A 27846-nucleotide genomic window follows, 5' to 3' on the forward strand; every position below is an offset into this window, starting at 1 on the left:
TTAAAAACCGAACCGGACCGGCCGGTCCGACCGGTTCGACCACGAACCGGTGCCCTCGGCGGTCCGGACGACTAGCAAGAACCGCTAGTCAGTGGAACCGGTCAAAAACCGGTGTGAACCGGTGTGAACCGGTGAACCGGAAAAACCGGCCGGTTTTTCTCTCACTTAAAAAATAAAAAAAAAACTGATTTTTTAATTAAAAAAAACGATGGATTGAAATTGAAAGGTTAAAAAATCAAAAATCTTTCCTTTCCAACCATAGACTCAAACACGTGAAAAAATTATATGAACGGTTCAATATAAACGGTACAATAACGGTTGAACCGATCCGACCGGTTGACGCTTGAACCAGTTGTCACAACGGTTCGACCTCCGGTCCGGTTCTTAAAACATTGCTTTATAGAGGCATCATCCCTCTTGGCAATGGCATCTAATATGCTACGCAACTTAATAAAATCAACCAAGTATATCCATAATATAATGTCATAGAACTGTAGTATCCCAGCAGATATCAATAATGATCAAAAACAATTTCAAGCATTTATTAGCCCATGACAACACATTTTAATGGTACAACAAAATTTACAAATGGAAAATTATGTCATAAGTATCTAAGTAAAGAGGTAATTGAAAACTAAAAATATATTACACTTTTTACTCATACTCATAGTATGGTCATCCCTATTGTCAATATCCCCAAATAAACTTTACAGTAAAGAAATCTATGCATCAGAAGATGATATATAGTTCTATAGCAGGTAATTTTTCCTCATTGATCCTTGAGAAAAAAGGAGGCAATGAACCAAATTATTTAACCTCATCAACAATTATCCAATTCAGTTCTCTTTATTCCCAATGCTTACTGCTCTCATAATTGCTTAAAGGCTTAGGAAGTCATGTTTTAACTGGTCTAATATTTGGAAAATTTCTTCACCCAAAAGATAAACATTCAGGTGTAACTTATCTTCAACTCTGGCATCACAGAGAAATATGCAGTATTTAAATCCATCTCTACTTCCCTTTTCTCCTTGGAGCCAAGTTATAGCTCCAAAAATTAACCTCTAATATGTTCATTTTTGGCTCTCATCATAAAATGCACAACTTCCCCACTGAGGTAATCTAGCCATAAATAAAGCAATGTGCAACTGTTGTCCTGATTTATGCTTCTCATTACCTTTATGAGTTTCAACCACCAACAGAATTAAAGTGCGCCATAATCCAAGTTTTCCCACCTGAAGGGAGAAACTGAGCCTACGAAAGGAGTTCCACGGAATAACACACAAACACATACACAAACAGCAGCAACAGCTAGCATCGAATGAATAAAGGGACCGTGAAGCCAGCTTCGTGAACCAGAAAATTTTCTTTTGGAGCGAACTTCGGCAATAGCACACTTGGAACAGGAGTCCGCAACTCTTTTAACTTGGTTAATTCGCTTTTGCATAAGCTCAACTTCAAGTGATGGGTGCTGTATCTCATTGTCAATTCTAACTGCAACTTCACTTCTTTGTCTATCAGAACGTTTGCGGGCAACCAACATATTATAAGAGTAATTATTTCTCATCACGGCATAAGCATGTGGAGTCTGCCCACTTTCATCCACAAGGGTCTCCCAGCACTTCAACCCAATCTACACACCAGCATGAAAAGCACAAAGAAGTTAAGAACTCAATCAAATAGAAGCATGCACGCATCTTTTATGCACTTCGAAATATAATCCAAAGTTGAAGGGAAAAGGACAAGTTAAGTTCAAACAAAAGCATGATAATTCTACTGCTATATATGCTAATTAGGCTGACGAGGACAAAATTCTACTGCTATATACTCTAATTAGGCCGACGAGGTCAATATGTTTAAATCTTTAGAAGGATAAATATAAGATTGTTAACATTATAAAAAATCTTTTCTTTTTTGACAACATTATAAAAAATCTTATGATTATAATAACAAAATATAGTATCATATTATTTAAATTATTTGGCATGTTAGACATAAGAGGATTTAAGATGGTCAATAGCTTGACCCTTTTTTGTTTTATAGACTTTCAAAAAAGCCTTCGGCTTGTCTATTTAAATAAAAATCTGGCATAGGCTTGATTTTGGCTGCTAGGCTGTAGGTCCTTGTTGGCTGACCTAACCTATTTAAACCCCAAAAAACTTCCACAGGCAATCCAATTAAATTATTTTCCTATTGTTGCTCAGCGGAGAAAAAAAAACAAACAGTAAATCCAAATGGGGAGGTCATTTCCTCTATAAACCTTATTGTCAAAATAGGGAGAAAATAATTACCTCTTGTGGATCATTTGTTAAAGAGTCAATAACTCCCTCCGAATCTGAAGTAGATGCAGCCAAATGCAAGGGAGTAATACCACCAGGGCCCTCAAGATTTGGTGGAAATATATATTTCTTGGATGTATCATTTTTGCTAGGTATACAATAGTGGATGAGCAAATCAATCATGCTTATGTACTTTCTTTTCACTGCTCTATTTAGGAGTTGGATTGCTTTGAGCATCTCCATCGACCTTGTTGACAACCTTTCTCCTTCGAAGTGTTTACTAACCAGTATATCCAGAAGGGTTTTGACTAACATGCAACAGTTTCTTTCCACGGAAAACGTTAGTACAAATTTGAACCTGTCAAGCGAATAATCTGGAACCTCATGCACATTCGAGAACCTTTCCCTTTGAAACAGCCAACCAAGCTCATTCAGAAAGTGCAAAGCCTCATCCCTTGACTTGGGCCTCCCAAAATGATATTCATGTTCCTCTGAAATGGCATCGCATATTTTTTCCTCTTCGTCAAATTCAGACTCAAGCGGTCTCAATTCCTTGCAAATGGATGCATCAGCTATTATCACTGGAAAACAGTCGCCCTTGAAACCATTTTCAACCTGTTCACAAATATGTAAGTTGCAATTATTTTTTAATAGAAGTTCAGAAGTTTCTGTCAAAAAAATAGAAGCTCACAAATATATACTTCACGTACGTGAAAACTTTTAAGACATGCATGTGTATGCGAGTATACACTGTAATCATATGCAGGAAAAAAAATATGGAGATCTACCTCGATGAAACAGCGACCTAGAGCACCACCAGGAGATGTATTCTGAACTTTAAAACCACCCAACTTTATCTCATCATAGATCATACCAGGATCTTCAGATCCTATAACTTCTGATGATGTGTAACCGTCAGCACCAGTGCAATGAATCCTGCAAAATTTAGGGACAAATAATAAGAAAACAAACCAGGAAAAAACATACCACAACATCCAGAAAAGGGGAAAATCAGTACTAACTTTGTGCCAGGAGCAGACAGGTTTCTTCCCTTCAATGACATAGAGGTTTCTTGTCCACTAACAATCGCCAAAGGGGACACTGATATCAACTCTGGAGACCTCCATGTTCCCCATGGCTTGCACATGCGTATCTTTCCTGGAATTTCAGTTTAAATGAATCTGATTCAACTCCTTGATAATAAAAATATAGTTACGATGTGCCATTTAACTTTTGAATGGAAAATCAGTAATAAACAATCCAATTAGATGGGAAAAAACTAGTCCAAAGAGTAAAGCTTGAATATTAAACTATGCAGCCTAAGTTTTTTTTTTTTAAAAAAGAAAAAAAAGGATAGAAACCAGTCACAGATCAGCACAAGTTACAGTGCTCACCATCTTTGTGTGATGCTAACTGACTGCCAGAATTAACAAGAAATCTTCCATTTCTCCATAAATCAGAATCTGAGTTATGAATTAAAGAATGAACACGTTGGAGGAAGTTTTCTTCTAGCTGCAAAAAACACAATATGCAAGTAATCAGCAAGTAGAATCCTATAAGCTCAAAATGTGCCTCACAGCAGTTCACTTACTTGCGCCCATGCAGCGGAAGACATTGTAGCATAAATTGATAGGACGACACAGCCAGGCCTTATGTAACTTTCCAAGTCTGATGGCCGAGTAGAAAGCCAATTGTAAATCTAAAAAAGACAACAATTATTAATATTAATATTATCACATATTCGCATCTGGCAAATGACATCATACAATTGGCAAAAATTTATGGGAAAGTGCAACAATAGTTTCACCTGTGATCGCAATGTTCCTGGCAAATGGCTAGGATGCTTGTCAAATAATTTAAACATTATTCTCCCGGTACGATCCTGTAGGAATACCATCACAAAAGATGAAAGATCTAAACCACTTAATTAAAAGAGTAACACATATAAAGCAAAGTACAAATTTAAAGCGAGCAAGCATGAACCAGCGATTGCAAAACCGCAAACTACCTGAGTATCTGAATTCAAACTGGGAGGTGAATAATCAGAGCCTGAAGATGCATAACCAGCTTTAAACGGAACACTTTGAACTGAACTAGTTTGTTGGATCATGTTATTTGATTTTGACCCTTTAAAGAGATCAAGAGGGATAGTAGTACAACTATGACTTTGACTAGTTTCCTTATTTGCATTGACTCCCATTCCAGTCTTAATGCTATTAGAATTGAGACCTCTAATCCCACCTTGCAAACCAAAATTCATTTCCACAACAGGAGGAGATGACGATGGCGACCTTTCGTCAACAGGGTTACTACTTTCCGATGAAAAATAATTTCGTGAAGATGGCAATTTTGACCGGTTGTCATCTTCTGGAGAGGAGTTAAAAAGTTGCAATGGCAAATTAACTCTAACATCCTCCTGGCAATCTGAATCATCATTTGGAGACTGAGAACTGCCACTGCTTCTTTCTCCACCAACTGAAGTGAATTGTTGTTCTCTAATCTGATCAGCACTAGTTGTGGACTTGGTGCCGCCATTTTGAGCAGGTGTGGATGGAGTGGTAGAAAGAACAGCAAGTAAGTCCATAGTTAACGGGGCAGAGGGGACACTGTTTGGTTGATCATCACAATAATGATACGGAGATGAAGTTTGCATTGGAACGTTATCATTTTTCCCCTTCAAATTATTACCAACGTCCAGCAACTTCGCTGTAAGATCAGCAGGTAAAGGGATCCTATTCAGAATCTGAACAAGCTGCTCTTTATCTGGAACTTGTGACCTTCTTTCCTCAAATTTTCCTAAACAATATCATCAACATAAACCATCTTAGCCCACATATAAGAAAAGATAAAAACAATCACAAGTAGCACTTGCTTGTGAGGTTCTGTTTGTTTTTCCCAGAAATGATTTTAGGAAATTAAGAAAAATAATCACTTATTGAGGGTCCATTTGTTACGGATTATAAAAAAGTTATTTTGATGCTGAATAATTTACAGATTAAGTTTTAGAGATTTTGAAGGGAAAAACAAAAGCAAAAGTTGTTTTATGTTTGTTTACCAAAACGAAAATCACTTTTCTAAAATTAATCAATTATAGAAAATGATTTTTAAAAGAAGCTCCTCATTAAAATTAATCAATTATAGAAAATAGAATATGATTTTTAAAAGAAGCTACTCAACACTAAAAAACTTTCAAAAGTGATTATTTAAAAAAAAAAAAACTTCTTTTTTCACAGAATAAACAGTTACAAACTCGCTATGAGTTCGTTTATTATTTATTACTCCCTCTGGCCTTATTTATAAACAAAAGTTGATCTATCTAATATTAATTTTATACTAGGTACATCAATTTTTGCTTATAAACAGGGCGGAGAGAGTTTTTTTATATCAAATGCCGGAGGGAGTATATGACATCAAAAAAAATAGTTTTTGTAATTCATGAAGTGGTAATTAAGGGCATGTTCCAATTATAAAAATAAGAAAAAATTTATAATCTATTAAATAAAATTATTGATCCAATTTTAGCTGTAAAAGAACTACTTAATTAGCTTATTCAGACCCCCAAAAAAATTTATCTAAACATAGTAATTGACTAATTTCACTATAATTTTTAATTTGAAAACATATTCTTTTAATTATTTCAAATTAATACTAACACAATTTCTAATTCTAATTTCTAAAAAATACATATTAACAATAACCAAAAAATAAAAATAAAACAACTTTAAACAAAATTTAATTAAAAACTGATTTTTTGATAAAACAAAGAAACCAAACAAGCCTTAAACTTAACCCATACCTTGAGAACCATCAGCAATAGCAGTCAACAAATTAAAAATTTCCAAATTAGCAGCAGCCGCCACAACTTGCTGATTCAACGGAGGAGAAGAAGAATTAGCAACCTCATCCGGCTGCGTTTTTCTCCGTCGACGATTATGTCCAGCAAGTCTCCTTCTACAACTCCTTTTCCCTTCATCAAATTCCAACAAAGGATGAAACCTACTACACTGTTGACAAAACCGTTGCATTTGATTCCCTAACAAAGCTTTCGAAGCTTTACTATGAGCTTCACATACTTTATGCCGTCGATGATAATCCTTAGCTTTTGATAGATCTTCTTTACAGTTATCAACTTGACACATCGGATATGATGCTGTTGGAGATCCTGATCGTACTCGTTTGTTTGCTCTGTTTACAACTCCGCTGTTAACTCCGCTGTTAACTCCGCCGTTTACAGCGGCGCCGCCGAGATTCAATTTGAGAGTTTCTTCGGTGTGGTGTTGTTGTGAGACGGTTGATTTGGCGGTGAATCGAACTGAATCCCAATTCCATTCTTTAGGGTTCCAATTGTCGTTTGGGATGTGAACGACGTCGTATGATAGATCGCGTTTTTTGTTATTTGATGAATTATAAAATGGATTTGATAACATAGGAGGATGAAGAGGAAGAAGAGGAGGAGCTAATTTTTCCATTTTTTTTATTTATTTTTGGTTTCTAAAAATGAAATTAATTAATCAAAACATGTATGTAAGATTTGTAAGGGTAAGGGTAAGGGTAAAGGGAAGGGTATAAGACTAAGAATAAGGGTAGGTTCTATGTACCTAAAATTTTTATATTTTTTGGGGGGTTTGAGGTTTGGGGAGAGAGGAGCTAAAGGAAATCCATGAGGAAGGTTTGATAATAATAATTCAGATCTAAAGTAACATAGGAATCTGAGTTTGATAGTGTTTACTTTTTTTTGTTTTCATTTCTTTTTAATTTTGATAGTACAATATTATTGTTAAAAAATTATAGTTACGTCCTTTATTAATTTTGATAGTACAATATTATTGTTAAAAAATTATAGTTACGTCCTTTATTAATTTTGATAGTACAATATTATTGTTAAAAAATTTATAGCAACTAGATAAGATGATTCGGATCTCTTTTAATTTTTTAGTTTAATTAGATGTTTTGCATTTAAATTCAATCTAAAAAATAAAGTAATGTTAAATCTATTAGGGAAGAGAGTTGTCGTTTATTGTGATATATCATCGCTTGATAGGTTAATCTTTGAAGTTATGTACAAAATAGTAAACACGATTGAATTTTGAATTTCTTGGATGAAGATGTTCATCTCAATTCTCAGCAATATCGAAATTGTCAATTGAGTTAGATAGAACTTATGAATATATATACGTTAATTTGTTTTCTAGTATTAACTATCTGGTTTCAAAGGAAAGAAACTTCGGTAATTCAGAGTTCGATCGTGATATAAGTAAAAATTTCTCGAAATATACATTAATTTTAGTTAAAAACTAAATAAGTTTAATTAATTAAATTGTAATTTGATTGTTATTGTTAATATCTATCTACTAATTAGGTGAGGATTGGTTTGGTATATATAGTTGGAAAATGGATAGTACATATATACATGTGCATGATGTTGTGAAGAGTCTTTTCTATTTCTATTGTTGTTGCTGTCTTCAACTCAACTTGCATAAAACACAAACCATCATGTTGGTGTGTGTGGGGTGGATGAAAATGGCAAAGAAATGTAAATAGGTACAAGTTTGAGGGGTTATTTTTGGTATGAGAAGTTGTAGCCGACTGAAGAAGAATCCAAGAGAGTTCCTTCTCCACTACTGTGTACCCTAACAAGTAGGTATTGTTCCGTACGATATGTTTTTCACTTTATAAGAAGTAAAAGTTAAGGGAAGATGATCTGTTACGTAATAGTGGTACCTAGGGGTGGACAAACCCGCTCAATCCATTAAAACCGAACCGAACCGTGTGATTCGGGTTGAACGGGTCGGGTCGAACGGATGGAACGGGTCCAGGTGGCAACATATATGGGTTGAGATATTAAATAGGGTCGGTTTGTGGGTGATGGAATACGACCCATCGGTTATCCGAACCGAACCGAAGTTATTATTATTTATTATTATTATTATTATTTTGCTATTTAGGAATCATACTATAAATATCAAAGGTAACTCTTGAACCCTAGATCTGCTTTTCTCTCTCTCTCGGCGGCTGCTCTCTGTTTCTTCTCGTAAGTTTCTTTTCACTTCCATATAATTCATATAATTTCATCTTCTTAGTTTTGTTCATATAATTCATTGTCTCCATCAATTTCTCTAACTTGTTTATGTTTCTTCCTTTTTTTTCTTCCATTCACATTGGATAATCTTAAGAGTTTAAGATTGAAAGATTACTTGATTTGCTAGATTTTGGACCTTTGATTTTTATGATTAGTTAAGGGTTTTCTGTTTTGGTACTGGGATCCTAGATGTTCTCTTCCTCTGCTCTCTGTTTTGGTCTTCTCTTTCATCATGTCTTGTTCTTTTAGTGATGTTCCACTGATGTCTTCAATAGATGCTTGTTTGGTTGGTAGTACTCTTAAATTTATGACTATTTAAGTTTGATTAGTATCTATAGTAATCTAGAGGTTTTTTTTGTTCTTATTTATGCTATTATATAAGTGTGTGTGTGGTAGAGTGAAATTGTTAATCTATATGCATACGTATATGTTAACTTTGTAGAAACCTACTATCCTTATTACAATTTAAACTTTTCATTCTACTTATGATCCTTAGGTAGTGACTTGATTTTAACTCCTAAATAACAAAACAACAATGATGCACACACAGTGTTGTTAAACAGCACCTACAGCAGCACTATACCTCTATCTATAACATTGTGGGATTTGGACAAGCCGTTATTGTTCTACAATATGCTAATTATGTGATCCAATGGAGGATTTATTCAGTTTATACCTAATTAATACTCTAATGCCTCCAAACTCTGGAATTATGTGGTTCAATGGAGGATTTATATTCAGTTTATGTTATTTAGATTATGTTCAGTTTATGAATGATAAAAGAATGCAAAGAACAACTCAATACTTGGAATTTTATTGGTAAATAAGGCCCAAATTAGCCCAGCTTTTTTAGTTGAAAAAATAGCCAAGTTTTAAATAAGAAAATGAAGTAAAATTTGAGTTATTTTGTATTTGGCTTGTTTTACAATTTGACCCAATTGTAATCCCAAACCGTTGTAACCCGTTCCACCGAACCGAAACCGACAGACCCGAACCCGATTCAGACCGAAACAATATTAGGTCGCAATTGGGTCTTGTTGTGCCACCCAATGGATTGATTGGTTCTGGTGTTTGGGCCCGAACCCGATCCGAACCGAACCGATGCCCAGCCCTAGTGGTACCAATGACTTTAAGGACAAATGAGGGAATGGATGTGATGGCAATTCTTCCACTATTGTTGCTGTATGTAGGCCAACCAAAAACGTGTTTTCATTTGTACATTCTTGAAAAAAGGAATTAAAAAAATGACGTTACCCTTCTATTCTTAGATTCTGATAATTTAAATTGTGATTGAGAGATAAATAAAATTTGACTAAGTTTATTTAACAACAAATATATCAACCCACTGTCTAGCCAAGTTAGCCACTTTCTATGCTAATACTAGTCATTTGTTTGATTTTTTTTTTTTTTTGTATTCTTCCGTGTTTTCATTTTTCCAATGAAATAAAATGAATTTGTGTTGACAAAAAGAAAAAGTAAAATTGATTAAAAATTGAATATTTATGAATTGCATTTGAATTCTTTCAAAAGATTTATTTTTTTGTCGAGTTTGGTGTTCGTTTGTTTTGAATTAATTTTTATTTATTTTAAATAAAAAATAATTATGTTTTTTTTTTATGCATACAGTGTAACATCTTCATTCCATATACTATTTGACTAATAATTACAAACTAGGCCAGAGACTAAATAATTACAAACTAGACCAGAGAATGAGTTGGTGATATAGGAGCCTCCTACATCCGTTAGCCTATTATCAATGTGTTTAACATATGAGAAATCTGATTCTCGTTAGTGTTGTATGAGACTTTGATGTCGAAGACATATCTGCAGTAAGATAGATAGCGTTGTATAAAGCATGTACTGTTTGTGATTGAAGGATTGTTGTCGCCATGGTTCTTCCAACAAAAAAAAGTTTTTTAAAAAAATCTAATAAACAGAAGATACCTTTAAAAATTATTAATTTATTTTAAAAAAATGATTTCTTTTAAAAAAACAAAAAAGTCAGTAAAAAAAAACTCTCCATAAATACTTGAGGCGAATCATTTTGTTATTTGTTCATTCTTTCCGTAACTAAAAATGTGTTGAATGTAAAATAAGAATAATGCTAAAAACGTCTCATGAGTTTATCTTAACTTAGTTGGCAGGACATTGCATTATATATGCAAGAGTTTGTGGTTCGAAATTTCTAGACACTAGACTACTTGACCAAAATAATAATAATAATAATAATAATAATAATAATAATAATAATAATAATAATAATAATAATAATAGTGCTAAAAACACTTTTTTCAACATACAAATTCTATAGCTTTTACTGATTGAAATTTATATGGGTCGCACCAAATAATGTGAGTCTCGTGTAATTTTGGTCGACTCGTAAATTTTAACAAATTGAAAAGAAAAAAAATGAATTAAAGAGTGTGTAGAAATCGGTTTGATTACATGCCCACCAGCTGATCCAATAGTTAAAGGGATGCTGTTTTTTAAAGCTGATCTAGTAGAAATCGGTTTGATTACCTTTCCAATTTACGGTTGGTTCAATCAGCCGATCTAGTCCTATTTTTAAAACAGATTGAATCATTTTCACTCGAGAAGATCACTGTTTTTTTAATGGTATAGGTAAATTGTTAAAGGGATGCTGTTTTTTTTTTTAACGCTAGCAAAGTACCCCACAAGTGTTCTTTATTTTTACGCATGTGTGAAAAAAACTAAAGAAAGGGGAAAACAAATACAAAAGAATATCTAAAGAGAATTAAGAGATCATCGAAATAAGTAATATTTATAATGTTTCTCTTCTAAGTTAAAGTGATGGTTGTTAGAATTTATAATTATCCAAAAAATAATGGAATGTTACAAACTTTTATTCAATTATTTAAAATAAATAGTTATTTCAGATACATAAATACATGAATGTAATATGGTTTAAAATTTACAACTATTTTTTATTTCTAACATATATAATATTTGTTATCACATGACATTCATGACTCAAAGAGTCATTCAAAGAGTCATGTAATGCATAAAGAATTATGGAGAATGAATTTAATAAATGTTTTAGTGGTATTATGCATGTAATATGTTGGTCGTGTTCTTTGTAATATACACATGATTCTTTATTAAAAATACACACATGACTCCAAAGGGCATATTTAATATACGAAAATGAGAAGAAAAAAAATAACAGTACATGATTCATTAATATCTTAAATTTAAAATTTATAATATATTGGTGGCATGATACATGTAGTTTGTTTGTGGTGTTCTTATGCATGATTTCAAAAATATATGTAATACATGAGAATGAGGGAAAATCAATTGTGTATTATTTATCTATTATTCAAAACTTAAATGTAAACTTCATGATATTTGTGTTTTCATAATTTCTTTAACTAAAATTTGTACACTTAAATTTCTAAATTAAAAGTATAAATTTTCAATTTTAAATTGTTCAATATTAAATTCTCAATCAAGAGTTTGTACCAAAAAAAAAATTCTCAATCAAGAGTATCTAAATTTGATCTCCAACTATAACAATACTTGAGTACCTAACAATAGTCACAAACACACATTATCCTAATTTAACCAAATAATAATAGCAATTAGCAATCGGGATTAGATTTTATAACCCATGTTTACCAAATATGATACATGTCATTTCGCTTGCGTTTATAAATATTCACTGTAAAAGTTCTTTTAACGCAAACAATCAACCCAACTATTGCTTTTACTCACAAATTATCCTATGTAATTCTACATTTTATTTGTTGGGGAGTCCGGGGAGTTCGGGAAAAATAATGGGGCAATGCTTCATGACCACACAAGAGAGGGAGACGCCACATCCCAACTTAAAACCTTAAGGTATTAAGTTAATGGGTCACCTTTCTTATAAATCCAACATTCTTCCCACACATACTTAAACACTCACACTTGAAACCCAACATTATTTACCTATATTATAAGATGAATTATCGGCTAACTTTCAAATTTAACGACAGCTTTTATTTATCATCATAGCACAAAAAAAGAAAAAAATTAGGGTCAATGCATATACTTTATGACACACTAAGAATGTGTTTGGTTTAAAAGAAATTGGAACAAAAGAGTAAGAGGAGAAATACTTCATTTCTCTTGAGTGGCACACCAATGAAAGAGGGAAGAGAGACTAAAATACTGGTCCACATTTTTTTCATCTTCTCAATGATGCGAAGAAAGGTAGAAGAGAAACAACTTTTTAAGATTATTTTTTTATATATTGCATGGTAGTAGGTCTTAAAAAAAAAATAAAGAGGTTGATTTTATAAAAATAAAAAATAGTAGTTGATTTTAATCTGAAGTTTTACTTGTGCTCTACTATGTTACAAAAATTATTTACATGATTAAAAAAAAAATTGTTGATGGGCCTATTCCTTTAATAGCCTTATGTATCGAGTTCAAGGTTCAAAGTTTACTATTAAAATGAGAAAAAATTTCCTTCCACCCCAACAATTATAGCTTTGTCCCTATAAATATTTTTTCCCAATTTTACCCTTTTCAATATTTTACTTAACAGTACAAAAATTTTTTGGTAGTCAAAATTTCAAGTAATTTTTTTTTGTAAAGTAGTCATTTTAATTTTACTCATTTAATTTATTGCATTATTTTCTAATTAATTTAGGATGAGTAGCAACAATAACATCTTCAGTTGGAGGACTAGCAACAACAATCAATCAACGGCCACTAGAAGTAACAATTCTCTTCAACGAAACCTTCGAAGAGAAAGAGTTGGAAATGGAGGTTTTCCTAATATGGAAGTGTACCGGGCCATGGACCAGGGTGTGATTTGTTAAGGCCCAATACGAAAAAGCCCAATGGGAGCATCTAAAGGAGAAGCATGAAAACAACCATGAAAAACACATGATAAGCATGATCCACCATGACTTGGAGAAGAAGGAAGAAACTTGGAGAAGAAGGAAGAAGCTTGGAGAAGAAGGAAGAAGCTTGGAGAAGAAGTAAAAGTAACCGCCCACTACCCATGAATTCCTCTCCAAGCAAGGCGGTTATCAAGCAACAAGAGGGAGATGTTTTGTCTATAAATAGGATCTTCTTCAAGAGAAGAGAAGAGAACTTTTCACTGATTCTACATAGACTCACTCTCATCATGAGAAACCACCATATTTTCATTCTTGTAAAGAGATTCAATTTCTTCTCCGACATACTTGTATCAGTTATCAATCTTGAATAATACAAACCCCTATGTTCTATCGAATTCTGACTTATTAAACTCCCAGGGTTGTTGGGATTGAACTGAGTGTAATCACACCATTTGATCAATAATACAAACCCCCTCGTTTTTTACCAGAACATTTTTGGCGCCCACCGTGGGGCTGCGGTAAAAACATTTGATCCCAGCCTACCACATCAAACTAGACAAAAATTAAACATCACCCGGTAAAACGATTCCCAGGCCTCAAAGTTTCATCTTGTTCATCGACACAACAACAATGTCTTGTCATACAAAGCAGCAGTGATTATCTCCCAACGTCGCGAGAAAAAATTGATTCGGAAAAGTTTGAAAGGGAGACACGTACGGGGCAATTAGGAAGGGAGCAATTTTTGATATATGGCGAGAACAGGTAGCCTTGGTTTGTTTCGCAGTATCCATTACCATCGAAATCACCAATGGAGAATAACTCCTGGAGAATCTCAATCCATCGTGTCGTCGCCAAACGAGTTCGTTCTAGTTACCAACCACGCCATATCGTCGCGGTTTGATTTATGAAGGATTTGTCGCCACCATCGGATTCATAAAAGAACTGTCCTCGCCGCTGATAGATTCGTGTAGGAACCACTGTGTCGTCACCAGGTCTATGAGGAAACCGGTCTAGTGACCAGGCTTGGAAAGAACGATGAAGAACAACAATCTACTTAGAATCTACTCTGTTCATAATCCTCAGGAAAGTATTCTAAAAACATGTTTTAACTGTGAAACTTTCCTACAATTTATTATTTTGATTTATTTAGCAGTGGCATTCATGCCGTATTACATCAAAACGTAACACCACAAGACTAATGAAAAACCCATGGTTAATAACATGTGGATTGATCAAGTTGGTGTTAATGGCCGCATAATAATGATATGAAGTGGGATTTTCATTGTCACAAATACATTAAAACATATGAAATATAGTAGTGCTAGTGTATATGCCTGTTTCGTGTTTGCTAAAATGTAGACAGGCCACATAGCAAGAATTATACATTGTTGTTAAGGAAAATAACACAGTTCGAGGACGTTTGATCCAATGAAGCCATCAAACTCTAATTTGGATTGGATTATCAATTACAAATTCACACATGGAAGGAAAATCAACAGTTCTGTCATTCAGAGGGAGACTAATGAATAAAATTATAGCACCAAGTTAGAAATATGGCCAGGCTTTGGAAATAACAGGGAGAGTATGCAGCGTTTTGATATCTCAAAGTCTGATGTTGTCGCAAGCTCTATCTCGTTCATTGTCACACGCTCACAGCATATCAACCGGTCTCGGTCATCATCCAATGGCGTAGATCCGATGAGCTAATCAGCTCGCACACTGCTTCAAGCGACAATCGTTCGTAAAACCGCTGTTTTGGTCCTTCACGATGGAAATGATTCATCGCCCCAACAGAGGTGATAATAAAACACGAGTAATTGGTCATTGGTACCACTCGGCGAGATACAAGTCGCCAATTAACATTCCAATTGAAGCATGTTCCGTGATGACCACCGCAATGGAACTCAGTCACGCCGCGCCAAAACAGGCGACTCCCGATCCAGGTGTTAACGTTCTTTTCCTCTAACTTACCATTTAATCATATAGTTCTCGCTCTCTCTATTGTGATAATATATTATTTGTGCATATATACGTTATCGGTTTTATTAACATGGTTAATTTATAGTTCATGAATCACATTCTATCGCCATCTATAATAATAATAATAATAATAATAATAATAATAATCTCATCAATGAGTAAAAGAAAAGAACATCGGTACTTATGTATTTCAAGGTTAATAATCACTAGAATGAGACTTGTTTTTCTTTGGGTGTGCCACTTTACAAGATCTAAATTCAAGAATCGCTGTTCTGTTTGGTTCAAAACTGTTTGTGCTTATTTGATATGTGATATCTTTAATCCTGCTATAAATTATTCTAGCACACGATAAAATATTTTGTGTGATTGTATGAACTAACTTTCTTAAGACCTCATGTAAACATTTCAAACATGAAAGAACTTTTGCATGAAAGAACTTCAACTCTGATAAGTAAGTCAACACTTTAAATTAAAATGACCAAGACAAATATAACCAACAGAGAAAGTATAAAAATTTTCATATGTTTCTACATTTTTTCGGTTAAGAACTAAATCAGTATTCTTCTTACAAAGTATTTTGCTTTTTACTTATAACTAACATGAATATGCTTTCTCTACGTATCACATTTTTATCTGTTTCGTTTATCGATTAATTAAAATCAATCATACATGCAAAACTAATGGAGTATATGAGACTTATTATTAACCGACCTGTTTTTAGTGCAGATACTTGAAGCACTTGCTATAATGTCACCTTCTTTGAAATTTATTCTTTTGAAATCTTGATTAGGAAATTTAGTTTATTCATCTATGATTTCTATTTTGATTCATTGATGTTAATCATAGTGCAGGACAACGAACAAATGTGGAAAATTAACATGAAAATTCAATAATTATCACTCGGCGAGATAGAAGCCGCCAACTAATATTTCAGGTTGAAGCATATTCCGCGATGACTACCGCAATGGAACTCAGTCTCGCCACGCCAAAACATAATTGTTTTTTCTTGCTAGGCGAGGAGCGCCGCGACAAACCGCCCATGGCGGTATCATTTTCGTTTGTTTTATTTTTCATATATTATTATCGTTGAACCTCTAATGTATCAAAGCTTATTTGCAGTAATCATGATTAAGCTGCGGGCTCTGAACAAAAAATTATTCAAGATCAACTCATATGAAAGCTCTGAAGAAATTAAATCAAGGTTGAAAGGCCCTGGCGTCACCCGTAGGGGACGTCAAAAACAGAAATTAAATCAAGGTTGAAAGGCCCTGGCGTTACCTGTAAACCTTACGAGTAGGGTACGTCAAAAATAGAAAATAAACCAAGGTTGAAAGGCCCTGGCGTTACCTGTAAGTCTTACGAGTTGGGTACGTCAGAAAAAAAAATTAACAAGGGTTACAGTTCCTTGGCGTCACCTACGAGTTGGGTACGTCAGAAAAAAAAATTAACAAGGGTTACAGTTCCTTGGCGTCACCTACGAGTTGGGTACGTCAGAAAAAAAAAATTAACAAGGGTTACAGTTCCTTGGCGTCACCTACGAGTTGGGTACGTCAGAAAAAAAAAAAAAATTATTAAACAAGGGTTACAGTGCCTTGGCGTCACCTACGAGTTGGGTACGTCAGAAAAAAAAAAAAATTATTAAACAAGGGTTACAGTGCCTTGGCGTTACCTGTAAGTCTTACGAGTTGGGTACGTCAGAAAAAAATTTTATTAAACAAGGGTTACAGTGCCTTGGCGTCACCTACGAGTTGGGTACGTCAGAAAAAAAAAATTTTATTAAACAAGGGTTACAGTGCCTTGGCGTCACCTACGAGTTGGGTACGTCAGAAAAAAATTTTATTAAATAAGGGTTACAGTGCCTTGGCGTCACCTACGAGCTGGGTACGTCAGAAAAAAAAAAAATATTATTAAACAAGGGTTACAGTGCCTTGGCGTCACCTACGAGTTGGGTACGTCAGAAAAAGAAAAAATTAAACAAGGTTGCAAGGCCTTGGCGTTACCTGTAAGTCTTACGAGTTGGGTACGTCAGAAAAAGAAAAATTAAACAAGGTTGCAAGGCCTTGGCGTTACCTGTAAGTCTTACGAGTTGGGTACGTCAGAAAAAGAAAAATTAAACAAGGTTGCAAGGCCTTGGCGTTACCTGTAAGTCTTACGAGTTGAGTGCGTCAGAAAAAGATACAGCAAAGAAAGGCGAGATTATCAACACCGCCAGAAGAAGCTTACACACAACCAAAGCAAGGCGATTCACCATAACGTCAAGTCATATGATTCTAAAAGCAAGAAGGACACAACCAGATCGCTCGTCATGCAGCGAAACAAGGCGACATATCGCCATACTAGTTACAATCGCCAAAAAGGCATCAGGTATAAAGTTATTCATAAATGATATATAATTATATTTAAAGTGCTAAAGACATTGCAGGTGCAAAGTTAAAAATTTCAAAAGCGAGATTATTTTCAACACCAAACACAAAGTACAGTGGAAGGGCGACTCCGAGCAGCGCCAATTCTTTCTAAATCTCCAAAGAAACAATAGTTACAAAATAAGGCGTGCAAGCCTGGCAGTACGAAAATCAACTACAAGTGGCGAGACAGATTACGCCAGAATACTTACAATCCTCAAATATAGAGTGTCAAAGAAAATAAGAAACTCATGTTGAGTAGAAGAAGCAGAAGTATAGACTAACAAAGTTACTAGCCACAAAGTTTCAATTCGTTTCCAAGAAGGAAAGGCGATCCGCGAAAGAAGAACAGGCGAGATTGGTGACAACGCTGGCTCGAAAATACAAATACGATGGAAAAGAAGGAAGGGCGACTTGCCAACTTGCTCAAAGTCGCCAAGAAACAATGACAACAATATTCAAAGCCACAAATGGCGTGCATCAAGATATTCAAAAGTCATAGAAGGACGTACAAATTATCTAAGAAATATAAACAACAAAAGGAAGGACAAGGCGACAAGCAAACAAAGAGTATGAGTCAGCAACAAATAGGCGACATAGAACCACGCCGAGACATAATAATTGCCAAGTTACTTCATTCAAAAGCACTTCGCCTTCTTGAAGCCTCGTGCTTGGGGGGCTGTGTACCGGGCCATGGACCAGGGTGTGATTTGTTAAGGCCCAATACGAAAAAGCCCAATGGGAGCATCTAAAGGAGAAGCATGAAAACAACCATGAAAAACACATGATAAGCATGATCCACCATGACTTGGAGAAGAAGGAAGAAACTTGGAGAAGAAGGAAGAAGCTTGGAGAAGAAGGAAGAAGCTTGGAGAAGAAGTAAAAGTAACCGCCCACTACCCATGAATTCCTCTCCAAGCAAGGCGGTTATCAAGCAACAAGAGGGAGATGTTTTGTCTATAAATAGGATCTTCTTCAAGAGAAGAGAAGAGAACTTTTCACTGATTCTACATAGACTCACTCTCATCATGAGAAACCACCATATTTTCATTCTTGTAAAGAGATTCAATTTCTTCTCCGACATACTTGTATCAGTTATCAATCTTGAATAATACAAACCCCTATGTTCTATCGAATTCTGACTTATTAAACTCCCAGGGTTGTTGGGATTGAACTGAGTGTAATCACACCATTTGATCAATAATACAAACCCCCTCGTTTTTTACCAGAACAGGAAGTTATGTGGAATTGCATCATGGTGGAGAGAAGGAGAGGTGGAAGCGACTCGGGAGATTGTAGCCATGGAAATGATTGGTTGATTGATTCTTTGTTGTTGTTAGTAAGTTTACTAAATAAGAAGCAAAATCGAAATTAGAATTGAGAATAATAATTAGGGTTGATGTTGATTTGAATCGGGAATAATAATACCGGAAAAGATTATAAGGGTTAAGTAAAATAATGAAAAGGGTAAAATTGAAAGAAAAAAATTTATTTGTAGGGTTGGAGGTACAATTGTTGGGGTGGAAGGAAAACTTTTCTTAAAATGATTATAGTATTTCACAATAAAAATATCCCAATTTCCAAAGAGTAAAAGTACTTGTAACATAAGAATAAATATGGTAGGATCACGTGATTTCTTCTTAATAAACATATATATAATATGTTTGTCAAAAATTTATGAGTGGATTTGTAATATAGTCTACTTCGCTTCACAGTATATGGTTTAATTCCTAAAATTTACATTTTGCTAATAAATTTCGAATCCTATCTTCTGAAACTCATCCCATTTCGGAACAAAACTTCCGAATTGGGTCAAAATATCCAATGAGATTCTATCTTCCAAAATCTCATCCCATTTCGGATGGTATCTTCCAAAATGCAAAAATAATTAAAAAAATAAATAAAAAGAATTCCACAATGAATTGTTTCGGAAGATAGGATCCCATCAAAACGTATCTTCGGAACCGTCCCGTGGGGTATTTTCAAAATTTTGAGGGACTTGAGAGCAATTAGGAGGACTCGGAAGAGCAATTTTCAAGACTTAATAAAGTCTCCCACCCTAAAATTCACCCTCTATAAGATGATCTAACAAAACCCATGTTGGCAACCTGGTCTATTCTGATGATCCCTAGGTAAGATTTGTCTTATATATAAAAATTCTCATGAAGCTCTCTACGAGTTATGCGTTTCGTAGTATCCAAACCAATAGGAAAAAGGAAAGCCTAAATAGTAAATACGCATTGGTTTCTTCTATCGTCAATCGTGAGAAGTGGCCACGATAGAAAGAAGAAAAATAAATACTGATATATGCTACTAATAAACAACAGTGAATATATAAAATAAAAAAAAACCCCACAATCACAATAATTTATTACCATAATTGGTCGCAGAAGCAATCAACCAGTTAAAATCGCATCACATCAGAAAGTAACAAATATTAGTTTAAAGAAAATAATAATAATAAATACTACAGACCAAAAACTAGAAGCAAGCAAAAATTGTAAAGGCACCAAAAGAATTGCTTCTATATGTATATATGTAATAAATATGTAAGGGTATCATCCCCCTGGCAAACACCTAATGATTGCTTAGTATCAAAGCAATTTTTTAAACATCGGAGTGTCCTCAGAAACCAAAGCTTTGAAAAGAAGATATCAAGGAGCTGTTATTCCCAATATAAAACAATGCAGCAATAACCAGAACTGCAATTAGAGCCCACCACATCCATGGTTGAATTCGTCTCTTCCCTCGGTTGCGAATAGCCATGGGTAAAGATTTTACCTTGTTTTGCTTTGTGAATTGAGATGGTTTCACTGGCCTTTTTGTTACCTCAGCTGGTTTCTCAATTTGATCAGATTCATCCAATGTTCTTGTCAGAATTTCAGCGGTAGGTAAAGCTGCAGATTCTTGTTCTGTATTCTCCACAGCATGATCGGGAGAAACTGTCTTTCTTTTTTCCTTCTTCCTTGCTCTTTTCTCCCTTTCCTGCACCAATATGCATGTTTATATTATATAGCTGAAGAACTACAAATAAGTAGTTTTAAAACCAGAAACTAAATAGCTATGAACTTGCGAATGAAAATATTTAATAGTCATTCAATCATGTTTAATCATATAGATATTAGTGAAAATGATTTAGATATTAGTATAACAAAGTGACATTAAGTGGTATATGATTAAGATACACGTGCAAATAGTGTAATTAAACTCGTGCTTTTAAGAATCTAAGTCATAATGTTATTACCTTCTCTTTTTGCTCAGCTTCTTTTTGGGCCTTATATAAAGCCCTTTGTTGGGCCTTCTCTGCATTACGCTTTTTCCTCTGAAGTGCCTCCTTAGCTTTCTCAATTTCCTCTAGCCTTTTTATTTCCTTTAGCTTTGCTTCTTCTTCCTCCTTCTTCACCTTTTCAGCCTTTAAGATCCGCTCCTCTTCCTCCTTTGTTCTCACAGGTTCTTTAGGTTCCTTATCTTCATCGGACTCATCCCCCCAACGAGAAACTGGAACCGCTGACTTCTTCTCTGGAACAGGTTTTGCAGGCTTTTTAGCTTTACTTGACTCACTTATTTCAGGTTTTTGCACCGCAACCTTGGAAGTGGGTTCATCCTTTGCATTAACAGTAACAGATTCTGTTGGTATTGATTTTTGTTGTTGTTCAGGAGTTGACTGTGGGACCAAAGAATCATTTTTGGGAGATCTTTCAATGAATGCATTAGGAATCACGGGTGGCTCCTCATCAGGACCAAGCCCTCGGCCATCATAAGTTACCAGTCTCCTCAGTGTACTCCTGGTGTTGCACCGGATATAGCTCCTTCTGAACTCATCATTCTTTAGCATCTCATGTATTCGCTCAGCCTGAATTGCTAATTTGTAAGTGCCAAATTCAAGTTTATATAATAATACAGTGCAGAAACGGAATGATAATTTCTCTACTTGTTTCAACTGTGAAAAGGATCACCTGTTCAATACATAATTTTTGCACCTCCTCTTTCTTCCCCCGCTGTGCTCCTAGTTCTTGCGCTCTCACTGAAGCATTTTTGTATTCCCAAAAATATTTGCTCTGCAGTATGGTGAACAAAACTAGGCTCAGTATTTGCTAATTGCATAGTACACCTTTATAGAGTAGTCTAAATATTTTGCTTCAAGAACAGAAAACGTTATTAAATTAATCAAAGATGGATCACCAAGAACACATCATCCTGTAGAACAACCGAGTTCAGCAGATAAAATCTTAGGATATGTTAATAACATAGACGAGGAAAAAAAAAGGTTGAGGTGATATATGTATGCCGACTATTCTACTAACACTAGTCTCCAGAAACTATTCAGTGTAGCCTAGATAAATACGGTAATCCGGAAAATGAGGTATTCATTGTGCCAACACAGCCTAAGCATTAAATTCTTTAATCCACAAAGGTGTGTGGTATTTGCTGTGCAATTTAATGGCACAAACAAACCACAAAAGAACATATTCCTTTTGCACTAGATACTTATTTTTTAGTTATTTTCAGGTGAGTTGGGTCCCAGGGCTCACTAGGATCAGGGCAGGCCTCAAGGCTCAAAGAGCGCTAACAGAGATACCTACAGACGACCCACCAACGAGGTCCTTACATTGGCAGCGGGAGTTGAACTCACTCTGACGAAGTATGAGCCAACTCCTTAACAACTGAACCAACCCGTCTTGGCAATGATCGATTATTAATTCATGGATTTATTTCCTTCGTATTTTTACAGAGCAGATAGATAGCTATAACTTATAAGCTAGTATTGGAATTCTTACACAATGATCCCTAAATCTTCCTACGTTTCACGTTGTGAATAAGCAGTTTTCAAGTCTCAATATCAAAGCCAAAACAACCAAAGAGTAAATTTTGTACTGTTCTGATCAACAAAACAGAGACCTTTCTACAATATTTTCCCTAAAGGAAAAAGTGTGCAAAGAAAAGGAATGAAGTAGATTAGGAAAGAAAGATCAAACCTTCTCGTGCAATTGCCTTCTCAAAATCTGTAACTTGACAAATGCCTCTTGACGAGTGTCATCAGCAGCCTTATACTGAGCCATAAGCTTGCTCAGTTGATTACTTTCTTCGTCAGATTTCTTCTTTGCTGCTTTAGTTATTGTTTCTGCCTTCAGAACATTATTTCTAAGCACATCCAATTCCTTCCTCAAAAGCTGTAATCGCTGAAAATATTTAAGTCAAAGACAATGGAATCAGCTAGTTGATCCAAAAGATACCGGTAGTTAATTCTGTTAATTAAGGAAATAAAATAAAAAGCAACCCAACTCTAGTACCTTAGTTTGCTCTTCAATGCTTTCTTTGTCGTCTAGAGATTGTGATTGATCCTGTTTTGCTATAATAGTAGACAGTTCGCCACGCGTCTGCTTCAATTGTTTGATTTGGCGTATCAATTGCTTTTCTTCTTTTAGAGGCAGAGTTTCATGCTGGATCATGTGTTCCATGTTTCTAATCTGAAAATGAATTATAAATCTAGAAGAGTTAACACAACAAAACAGATGTAAGAATCAAAGCCTAATAAATATCTCCAGAAGAAAAACTGAAAGCATACCTTGGCATCTATATCACCTACAGAAATTGCATTGTTTAATCTACTCATTATGGATTGAACTGAATCCATCTCTTGCCGTTTGGCTTTGAGTAACTCCCTAGCAGCTCTCTCTTCTTGTAATGCAGCTCTAAATTCTTGGCCATACTCTTTACAAAGGGCCTGATCAAATTATCATTTAAAATAATAATCTAAAATTAAATATTGTTCTTCATATTACAGAGATATATTCTATTTTACCAATCAAACCAATGATATTCTAATATGATGTGCCGATTACTTACCCTTTTATCCTGGCTTTCAGATCGAATTTCATCACGGATTTTAGTCTTCTCCTCTACTTGTTGAGCCGCATGTTGAATCTGCTCTCTTATATTTTCATCATCATCATATCGTGGAACCCGGACCAACCAATAGAATGGCGTCTTCACCACCTCGGTGCCCAGATTCTGTGCATCCGTAGCATCAGCAGAAGATACCTCTTGGGGTGTTTTCAAATCTTCATCTATTGGGTTGCTACCTTCACCTTCAGCTGAAATTTTAGCTTCAACTGAAGGTTCAGCTTCAACGGGAGATTCGGCTTCAACTGGAGGTTCGGCTTCAGTTGAAAGTTCAGCTTCTCTATCCACAGCATTGGTTTTCAAATCTGGAACATCAACAGAAAGACTGGCCTCACTCTCCATTGCATTGTTTGAAGCTTCAGCTTCACTCGCCACTGTTTCCGTTGAAGGCTCAGCTTCACTCACCACTGTTTCCTTTGAATGTTCAGCTTCACTCTCCACTGCATCGGTTTTAATCTCAGACACGTCAATAGATTCACCTTCAACCTTGACAACATTATCAGAAGGCGCAGCATTGCCCTCCTCTTCAATGGTTTTCGTATCAACAGAAGGTTCATTTTCATCTTTACCTTCATCAGCATCATCAAAAACCCCTGACTCGATTTTTTCTGCTAAATCTTTTCCTTGAATAACAACTTGAGGTTCTGATACCTCAACAGACCTCTCTGATTCACTGACATCAACAAGAATCACATTCTCCCCCTCCGTGCATTCACTCACCTCAACCTCTGCCACACCATTTTCAACAATTGTATCAGAGACTGACTCAACCGGTGCCTTCTCTAAACCGTTTTGAGTATCTTCAACTGCACATTGCTTCACATCTGTATCATCACATACTCCATTAACATCAACAGGAATTTCATTCTTCTCAGCTGAATTACTCACTTCAGCATCAACTACACTTTCCAATTCCACATCATGAGTTTCATTCTTCTCAGCTGATTCACTCACTTCAGCATCAATCACAGTTTCCAATTCAACATCATGAATTCCATTAGTCTCAGCTGATTCACTGACTTCAGCATCAACTGAAGTTTCCAATTCAACATCACAAATTTCATTCTTCTCAGCTGATTCACTCACTTCAGTATCAACTACACTTTCCAATTTCTTCTCAGCTGAATCACTCACTTCAGCATCAACTTCACTTTCCAATTCAACATCACCAATTTCGTTCTTCTCAGCTGATTCACTCACTTCAGCATCAACTACACTTTCCAATTTATTCTCAGCTGAATCACTCACTTCAGCACCAACTTCACTTTCCAATTCAACATCACAAATTTCGGTCTTCTCACCCGAAGCATCTACACCTACACCGCCAACTTTTTCGCTCTCTCCACTCTCATGATCTTTAGATTCCGCCGTTCCCACCACATCAGAATCACCAGCCTCCACTGCTTCAGTAGAAGCAGCAGCAACCTCCTCAACAACAACAGGAACCAGAACCTCTATCTCTTCTACATCTCCTCCACCCGTATCCACCGCACCGTTTTCAACAACTCCTCCTTCCAATTCGCGATCACTCTTGTCCACGTCAGCAACAACATCACAAATCTCATTCTCCTCAACGACACCGTTTTCAAAACTCTCCAATTCACGATCCTGAACCTTCACTCCTTCCTCCACAACAGAATCACTAACTTCATCACGAATCTCGTCCTCAGAACTCTCTACAGCGCATTCACTCGATTCTTTATCCAACGCACCGTTTTGAACCTCAACAACAGTATTATCAGTAACGTGAACGTGATTCACATCAGATCCCGAACCGTTTTGATAAATCTCTCCTTCCCGTTCAACGACATCAACAATTGTCGTTTTATCAACAGAACCATTAGAATTAGAAATAACAGTAACTTCAGATTCACCTTCCACCTTATGATCCTCTAAAACTACAACACCATTACCGTTACTGTTAACGTCAACGGTAACGATCGGATCTGAATCAACGATATCAGAAACAACCTCACCACCGACATTGCCGTTAACAGAAATTTCCTTACCATTACAATGCTCCGTTACGATCTTATGATGATCTTCTACACCACCGCCGTTATCAGAAATCTCTTTGCTGTGTAAGACGTTCAACACCTCCTCCGCCGTCATTGCGCTTCCTGAAAAACTCAAAATCGAAATCGAAAACGCGTTATTGAAATTGAAATCGTGAATTGAAAGGAACGGATGAGAGGTAAGAGAATTGAATTGCTTACGGAGATGAAGAGTGAGATGAAGCGATTGAAAGTGTTAGATCAGAGAGAATGAGAGAGAAGGGAATGGAAAAGAACGGGGAATAAGGAAGTTGGGTGGGAACACAGAAAGAGATGTAGATGCAGATAAATAGCCGACAGAGAAGAGAAGAAGCAAATAAAGAAGGAGTGAAAGGTAATGTTTACTACTACCAGTGACTTTGTTTATATAAATTCTTTATTTATATATATATCACATTTTTTTCTGTTTTTTAAATTTGAATTTATCTTCATCTTTTTTTAAATAATAACAGAATTTTAATTTATCTTTTTGGATGATAACATAACAAATTTCTACATATTTTTAAATTTATCTGTTGAATTGGATGATAACATAACATAACAGAATTTTCACTTTAAAATGATTGAATGATAATCGATGTAGATTGTAGATCTATAATAACAAATTTATTTTTTAGATTAACCTTAATAAAAAAAGGCTTAATTAGTAAAATAGTCCCTTAAAGATATTTTTGGTTTTATATTGGTCCCTTAAAGAAAAAAAGGTCCAAATAGGTCCCTTAAAGAAAAAAAAGTCCGAATAGGTCCCTTAAAGACATCTCCATTAATCAGTTTGGTCATATTTAGACCTCTTTTTAGGGACCAAATTGATTAACGGAGATGTCTTTAAGGGACCTATTCGGACTTTTTTTCTTTAAGGACCTATTTGGACCTTTTTTTCTTTAAGGGACCAATCTGAAACCAAAAATGTTTTTAAGGGACCATTTTACTAATTAAGCCATAAAAAAAATAACAAAATTACATTTTAGATATCTAAAAAAAAAATATTCATACCTATCTTTATTGACTACGAATATTTCTGTTTTTTTCCAAATAAAGTGTGTGAATATTAGAGGTGAGAACAGGCCAGGCCGGCCTACATGGCCTTAAGGCCTAGCCTACATAGGCTCAGGCCAGGCCAGCCTATTTCTTTAAATAGAGCAGGCCAATGCTTTTTTATAAGCCTATTTAGCTAAAAAGGCCAGGCCGCAGGCCATTAAAAAAGCCTTTGAGGCCTACTAGGCCGGCCTATTTAAGTTAACATAATAATATTTTTATTACGATTATTATTTATATATTAAAATTTATACTTTGATTAAATTATAAATCTATTAACTTTTTAAGTAATTTAAGTTTATTAATCTACATTAGTTTTTAACATATATAAATGTATTATTATAAACTAGAATTGAAATATGATGACATATATAGTCAAATTCTCTAAAATATCAAATGGAACATTATTTTATTAGTTCATAAGTATATTTCAAAATAAATATAATTATTTATTTAAATATGTTCATATGAAATAGGCTTTTAAACAGACTAACAGGCCACATCAAACTTTCAAAAGGCCAGGCTCAGGCCTAGAATTTAAGCCTATGATAGGCCACAGGCCAGGCTCAGATAGAGCTGTCAAAGGGGTCGGCCCAGTCCAGCCCGACCCGGCCCGAGGGGGCCCGTTCATATAAAGGGCCTGGCCCGGCCTGGCCCGTTAACTTCGTGGCCCAGCCCGCCTAGCCCGGCCCAATAAGTAAAAGCCTATATGGCCCGATGGACCGGCCCACTAATTTTCAGTTTTTTTTTTGAAAAAAAAAACAGATTCTAGTACTAAATTTATTTTATATCTAAATATCCCTATATTTTCTCACATAATCTCCCAAACAATAATATCATCCTCTTTATCCTCATCAAACAAACAAACAAATCTCTAACAAATAATCTCATCATAATCCAAAAAGTTTTTTGTCATATTATTATTATTATTATTATTATTATTATTAGCGGCCAGTGTCAGTTTGTGTGATCCACATTTTCTATTTTGCCTTATGTTTTGGTGAGTTTGTTAATAAAAGATTTTTACAGCTAAAAAAAAGACGCGTCTTATGTTATGGTGAGTTTGTTAATAAAAGTTTTTTGCTGCCCAAAAAAAAAATTAAGGGTATTGTTGTTATTATGAAAAGTTCACACCAAATTTTTTTGTATCCTCTTTATACATAGGTATTGATTTCCACCTCGTATCTCAGTATTTTATATCTACTTCTAATATAATCAAATTAATTACTACCAAAGTTACTAATTTATCCTTAGTAGTTTTAA

General features: G+C 35.0%; 2 protein-coding genes and 1 long non-coding RNA gene across 3 annotated transcripts; 1 reads left to right on the plus strand and 2 right to left on the minus strand.

The window, feature by feature from the left end:
- Positions 1–518: 518 nt before the first annotated feature.
- On the minus strand, positions 519–7069 carry LOC123883733 (squamosa promoter-binding-like protein 14). The gene is made up of 9 exons (XM_045932631.1): positions 6073–7069; positions 4285–5072; positions 4084–4158; positions 3868–3975; positions 3671–3788; positions 3299–3434; positions 3065–3212; positions 2289–2891; positions 519–1630 (listed from the first exon to the last, which is right to left on the minus strand). Exons 1-9 carry the CDS (start codon positions 6743–6745, stop codon positions 1202–1204), a joined length of 3078 nt encoding a protein of 1025 aa, XP_045788587.1. The 5' UTR covers positions 6746–7069; the 3' UTR covers positions 519–1201.
- Positions 7070–8012: 943 nt separating this feature from the next.
- LOC123884030 lies at positions 8013–9152 on the plus strand. The gene is made up of 2 exons (XR_006800617.1): positions 8013–8307; positions 8450–9152. It is a non-coding gene; the product is annotated as an uncharacterized LOC123884030 (long non-coding RNA).
- Positions 9153–19923: 10771 nt separating this feature from the next.
- LOC123921951 (plectin) lies at positions 19924–25984 on the minus strand. Its single transcript, XM_045974699.1, has 8 exons — positions 25711–25984; positions 23438–25614; positions 23157–23315; positions 22882–23058; positions 22567–22770; positions 21547–21648; positions 20835–21443; positions 19924–20575 (listed from the first exon to the last, which is right to left on the minus strand). The coding sequence occupies exons 2-8, from the start codon at positions 25604–25606 to the stop codon at positions 20216–20218; spliced, it is 3780 nt and encodes a 1259-aa protein (XP_045830655.1). The 5' UTR covers positions 25607–25614; positions 25711–25984; the 3' UTR covers positions 19924–20215.
- Between the last annotated feature and the right edge of the window lie 1862 nt (positions 25985–27846).

Source organism: Trifolium pratense, linkage group LG1, assembly GCF_020283565.1.
Source record: "Trifolium pratense cultivar HEN17-A07 linkage group LG1, ARS_RC_1.1, whole genome shotgun sequence".
In the NCBI taxonomy this organism is placed as follows: domain Eukaryota; kingdom Viridiplantae; phylum Streptophyta; class Magnoliopsida; order Fabales; family Fabaceae; genus Trifolium; species Trifolium pratense.

What these genes read in the sequence shown, in the direction of transcription:
- LOC123883733 (XM_045932631.1), bottom strand. Translation starts at nt 6,745, where the DNA reads ATGGAAAAATTAGCTCCTCCTCTTCTTCCTCTTCATCCTCCTATGTTA. An exon ending in CAGGAACATTGCGATCACAG is followed by an intron (nt 3,976 to 4,083) that starts GTGAAACTATTG and finishes TGTCTTTTTTAG; the next exon opens with ATTTACAATTGGCTTTCTAC. An exon ending in CTGTCTGCTCCTGGCACAAA is followed by an intron (nt 3,213 to 3,298) that starts GTTAGTACTGAT and finishes TAAATTTTGCAG; the next exon opens with GATTCATTGCACTGGTGCTG.
- LOC123921951 (XM_045974699.1), bottom strand. Translation starts at nt 25,606, where the DNA reads ATGACGGCGGAGGAGGTGTTGAACGTCTTACACAGCAAAGAGATTTCT. An exon ending in CTGAAAGCCAGGATAAAAGG is followed by an intron (nt 23,316 to 23,437) that starts GTAAGTAATCGG and finishes TAATTTGATCAG; the next exon opens with GCCCTTTGTAAAGAGTATGG. An exon ending in GCATTGAAGAGCAAACTAAG is followed by an intron (nt 22,771 to 22,881) that starts GTACTAGAGTTG and finishes AAATATTTTCAG; the next exon opens with CGATTACAGCTTTTGAGGAA.